The sequence below is a fragment of the Bidens hawaiensis genome, unplaced genomic scaffold, assembly GCF_021521415.1.
Source record: "Bidens hawaiensis isolate Kalapana, Puna unplaced genomic scaffold, B.hawaiensis_p1.1 tig00017951_1, whole genome shotgun sequence".
NCBI classification, from domain to species: domain Eukaryota; kingdom Viridiplantae; phylum Streptophyta; class Magnoliopsida; order Asterales; family Asteraceae; genus Bidens; species Bidens hawaiensis.
This window is the reverse complement of record NW_027492710.1, coordinates 437,267-443,119: the sequence shown is the minus strand read 5'-3', so window position 1 is coordinate 443,119 and position 5,853 is coordinate 437,267. Positions and strand designations below refer to the sequence as shown.

At 39.7% G+C, this 5,853-nt stretch overlaps 1 protein-coding gene across 1 annotated transcript; it reads right to left on the bottom strand.

Moving 5' to 3' along the window:
* Positions 1 to 958: 958 nt before the first annotated feature.
* LOC143555068 (protein TRAUCO-like) lies at positions 959 to 4,037 on the bottom strand. Its single transcript, XM_077044700.1, has 3 exons — positions 2,862 to 4,037; positions 2,103 to 2,342; positions 959 to 1,762 (listed from the first exon to the last, which is right to left on the bottom strand). Exons 1-3 carry the CDS (start codon positions 3,925 to 3,927, stop codon positions 1,698 to 1,700), a joined length of 1,371 nt encoding a protein of 456 aa, XP_076900815.1. The 5' UTR covers positions 3,928 to 4,037; the 3' UTR covers positions 959 to 1,697.
* Between the last annotated feature and the right edge of the window lie 1,816 nt (positions 4,038 to 5,853).

The window sequence follows — 5,853 nt, the reverse complement described above, 5'->3', positions numbered from 1 at the left end:
CATACATGGTTGTCGTATGTTAGTATGTGTGTGTGTGCACGAGCATATTTGTGTGTGTATATAGAAGTGCTTGTCTAATGTCTAGCTCTCTCTGTGTACAAGGTAAGTATGTATATCTACATAGATAAACATGTGTAAACTGATGCATGCACACATACTTTTTTTTTCAAAAAAGCACAATTATATATTAATATACACGCACACACTTGTCTAGTTTTCTGTGTGTACAAGTTATACTTCAAGACCCCAGAACAAAACTAAGCAGATCTATACATTCCCCTACAAGTACATAACCTTAATCTGGCATATCCAAGAGCTCCTATCATATATCATGTTCTCACAAACGTTCAAGTGAAGATTAAAAAAAATATAAGTTACTAAATTAGCTAACTAACCTTTAATAGGAGTCTTTAGCATACACATGATACATGTTCATGTGTGTGTTTGCAAATGTCTTATGTGTATACGTGTAAGTGCATGTATACATGTTAATGTTGAATTTCAAGCACAAGTTTGAGGTTTTCAAGACTCCTAACGATGAGGTTCAATAATCCCATTCAGTGTTGTAGAACTCGCAAGTCGGGTTGTGGGGTGGGGACTAGCGATTAATCGAGATTAGTCAGAATTAATCGGATTGGAAGTTTTTACATATAATTTTCAATTTTCTATATATATACATACATTTTATATATAATTTATATATACATAAATATATATACACACTTTTATATGTATTTTTTATATACACAAACATTTTAGATGTAATTTTACATGCACACACAATTTTTATGCATATATGATATGGAATCGACAGAAATTGGCCAAAAACTGCTGGAGCCGCCAGAAATTGGCCGGAAACTGCCGTAAATTTCGAAAATCAGCTGAATGAAAGCCGAATAAAAAGTCCGACAACTCGACAAGGTCCGACTACCGATCTTTTGGCCGATGACCCAAAAACTATTAAGTCACCGGCCGACCAACGATTAATTGTCGACTAGGCGCTGACTAGTCTCTATTATTACAGCACTTATCACATTGACTATTTCCCTATCTCACACCGTGTAAAATGTTCTTCAAATAGCCCTTTCTTGTTCAGTGAATTTCATAGCATGTATTATCTAAGGTAAAGATTAAACGCATACCTTAACACCTCTTGGTTACCACAATCTCAAAGTCACACTAATGTTTGGGCAAAAGAGTTGCAAAACAAGTTGCTCTTTTCCTAAACCATAAAAAACCATTCCAAGATTTGTAAATCTTGCCATGTTGTGAATGGTTGATAACTTAAGAGCCAAGCAATCCCTTCGAAACGAAGTCCTAAAACTTAAAAGTCCCTCGGATTTCATCAACCCATTAACTAAAAACTAACCATTAACTCAATTTAACCAACCCAACATGATATCCAAAACCGACATTTCAAGCTTCCATCAACACACAAAGGCAGACATATGGGCCTAATAAGATGACATATCTTAGAACATTGACTTAGATTTAATTATATAAGGGATAATACATGCACAGAGCTAACATAGAGCTAGTTGCACCCCTTAAAAGTCCGTCACCAGGAGAAGACGATAATGAAGGATACAAGATTGTGTACCTTTTATACAGATCTTTTCCATTGATTAAAGTAACCAACCTGAAACTCTTGCTTAAGGATCAATTGACACTTCATCTACTTCAGTTTAGATGTCTTGTCAAGATTCATTCTCTTGAACCACTTTCAGCATAGGGCACAATCTAGTCGGACCCGAAGGATTTCCTGCAATAAGAAAACGACCTTTATCACAAAGACTAATGCGAGAAGCCGTGTTGCCCAGTCAGATTACAATAAAAATGACATATATATATAAAATAAATAAAGTTAGAACTATCTAAATGAACATTGCACAAAAAGAATTAAGAACCAGCATTTGAAAAGTCAAAAACATCACAGCAAATGAAAGGTCAATTAAATTGAGTTATGTAAGTCTGCAGTTCAAAAAATTGCTAATCATACACCAATAAAAGAAACGACACTACAACTAAAATGAAACTCAAATGAACCCCAATTGTAAACTTGGTGGTTATTGTTATTGCCTATTGCTTTACATTGGACACACCATTTTGAACAGTGCCATCAAAGCCATGATATGGAACTTCAATCATCGGTTTGGGGATCGAGCGTTGACCAAAGTCCTGTGGAAAGGCTTCAAAATCAGGACCGAAGTTGAACTTTACAACACAGTTACTCTGATGAGGTAGCGTATACATTGAAGCAGCGGGGTAATAACGCCCACCGTGGAGGTCCTTAAAAGCAGACCCTTGACATATTCCATTTTTGAAAAAGCATATTTCACTTCCTGCACAACAATAATAATATATAAATCAGAATAATCGTAATAAAGAATAATACTTATTCGCTTTAAATTCAACTAATGTGGCAACCAGAGAAGTAACTAACTCGTTGTGTCAAATATGATAAACTTAGTCGAAAACACAATCTTAGTTCACATTTGTAGAAATTCATATGTAAGCCACACAATGATCGAAATCGTACTAAACAAACAGTAGCTTACATGTGTGACTGTGCGTTTACATTAAGTTTCAATCATCTTGAAAACATGAAAAAACCTAGTTTAATATACAATGTTAGTTCACCTTCACAACCAAAGTAAAAAGCTTTAAACTTTATACATAGATGGATTAGTTAAGTACTTAAGTAACACGTCTGCGTTTAAATTATAATGATCCTAACGTTCACGAACCTTATTCGATAGTTTTGTATGTTACAAAATGTGTCACAATAGTTTCTATACACTAAACATGTATCATTAATAAACAAACAAATAAACAGTCAAGTCACACAACTAGCAACAAACCTGGAACAACTTTCGGCGGGTCTTCTTTCGCATCGGTAGCATAAGCATACTTCTGCCCCTTATACAAAACCAACTGTGGCGCCTTCGGAGCATACAAATTCCCATCAGGCAGATTAATATAAAACCCGATCACATCACCTTCGGCATACCCTTCTTCCCCATACTTCTCCCTTAAAGCCTTATGCACCTTACTCCCGTCAACATCCCGGTACCCGTAACTATTCCCATCATACCCAACCGGCGCCTGCAAATCCCCCTTTTCCGTCGACCACCCGAGTCTCGTATGCCCCGATTCCCCTAAATTCACAACCTTAATTTCGTAATACCACGCTCCATCCGTCACGCCTCGAGTCGCCCGAACCATTCTATACCCTTTACAACTCCCCGCACTCAACCGGTCCTCATTTAACTCAACTTTCTCCGCCTTGTACACCTTCGATAGACAAATGGTCATATCGGGAGTGTCGTCGGTTTTATCCGGGTACCGATGAATTGGGGTGATCAAAACCGAGTCTTCGGGTTGGGCGGTGGTGCTTTTTGTGCGTTTTTTGCCCTTTCGGGAAGTGGGTTTGGTCCATACATTGTTTCCTTTGGTTTTCTTCTTCTTCAAGCTGTTGGTTGACTTCTTTCCGCTCGGTTTTTCAGTGGGCGGTGGCATCGGTGTGACGGGTGTCGATTCGACGGCTTGAATTGAGGATTCTTCGATTGAGGTGATGTTTTTAAGCTTCTTGGATGGGGGTTGTTCGTTATGGTTATCTTCCATTTCAATATCGTCGTCTGAGGATATGATTTTGGTGAAATTGGGTGAGTTTTTAGGGTTTGGTTCGATGTCGTCGGAGAGTTCTTCGGAGGGAATAGGGTTGCCGGAGTCTGTGTCGGGAGTTTCCGAGGTTGTTGATGTCGTGGTTGGGATGGTTAGGGTTTCGTCCATGGTGGTGACAGTGATGGGTTCGGGTTGTGGATCCGACATGTCGGGTTGAATGTGGGTTGTGTTGTTGTTATTATTAATATTATTATCTTCGTCTTGATCTTGATCTTCTTTGTAGGTTGCTTGAAGGTCGTCCATGGCGGATTTGGTGAGTAAAGAGGAAAAGGGGGTTTTGGGGATAAAGTTGCAGTGGAGAATGGAGTTCAATGAATTTTCAAAATATGAATTAAATAGTTAAATTGGTTGAAACGAGGGTGGCCTTCACAAAACTAGCCTATTTGGGTAGGTGCCAGGACTTTTGGTTCATTATGATATTATGATCTAAGCCACTGTTCTATTCAGCAATAACAATAACTCTTAATGATTTAGACTTAATTTTAACCATTCAGATGTTTTTCTGTTTGAAATCAAACAGTCTGAATCAGTCATATCTTTACATCTGAATGGTTCCATTCAGATGTAAACAAACAGCCCCTTAGTCTGTTGGTGTGAGATGGGGGAGAATATTGGCGTCACCCGAGGGGGGGGGGGTAACGGTGAATTGATTGAAGTGTGTTGAAATGGTGGGGTCGTATTATGATAACAGCATGTTTATAAAAACTCATGAAGCCTAAAACTCTCTGCTCTACACTCGCTAACACCATGGGTCCAAAAAAACCATAAAGCTAAGAAGCCACTACGGTGAATTGATTGAATTGTGCTAAGATGGTAAGTGGGTGATGTCTCTATCATCTTCATAACATTTGGTTAAACTTACTAAAATTATTTTTAAAATGAGACTTTGTTAAACTAATTGAAAGTTGTTAAGAAATCTTATATTTGATATTAGTGTCAAAATTATTTTTAATGGACATTTCAACATGGTAATAGTCTAATAGAGCTTATGTGTTATGAACTTGTAAGCGTCTTGTAATGTCTTTGTATACCCTGAGAGCCACTCTCTGTACTTATGATAATAGAATATTGTTTGGCCTTCCATGAGTCACAGGGAGTGGATCGAACTTTTGAAGATTGGGATAGCAAGAAGTGCAGGCATTCTTTGCGCACATTTTCAGTAGTGTAAAGGATATGCAAAATTGGTAGGAAATCACACATTTAAGTACGTTTTTAATATATATGATTCTAAAACACTTGATTTGTCACGCCTCTTAAGAAACACTAAGTGACCCCGGGCAGATTATGGATAATCTGGGGGTTAAGTAGTGTTTCCCACGAGGGTTTGGTCCGGCAAAGAAGGATGTTCTTCAGATGACCTGCAAAACAGACACCGTGAGCTCGTCACTGAGAAGGGGGGGTTCCTCCTTGTGACCACCCTCCGGCGTGAGAATCAGACTAGATTGCTCTGAATATAAGTGTATATTGAGAGAAATAGCTAGTGAAGGTAAGATACAAGATGATGATACCGTTCCAAGGTGTTGGAGTATTTATAGCCGAAGGTAGGTTTCCAAGCAGGTACAGCCAGCTGTATAATATTCCTGTTCTACCAACTATGGGCTACGCACGTGCCATGCTGGTTGGTGGGTAGGCAGCGGCTGATAGTGACAAGGCCGGCTGTGTACTGTTCCCTTTCCACCAACTGCAGGCTATGTGCGTGCCACGACAAGGATTGGTGAGTAGGCAGCGGCTAATAGTGACAAACAGTACTAGAGCATGCTCCTCCTCGTACTGTTGTCGGTGAGTTGTCACCCTGTGATTGGTTCATGGGCTGCTTTGGTCAGATCTTGTCTATTTTGTCCATACCTTGGCAGGTATAGTACAAAAGATCTTCCAGAAGCATACGGACTGGCTCATTTGGGCGGGAGTATTCCCGCCTTGCTTATTCCTTCAGGTGACACTGAATTATTGAGAGTTAGTGCCTTGTGCGTGTAGCCTTGCTATTAGTGCGGGTAACCTTCCCTGATGGCTTGTATCCGCAGCTGCGGGGACAGGCGGGGTACTTCACCATTGGGAGGCTTTCCCTGCGGAAACAGCTGGCGTACTGCGCGTAAGGTCTTCATCTCTGAGCATGGTGGGTCCTGCGGAACCAGTTGGTCCTTGCGCAGACGTCCCTCTTCAAGGTGAGTC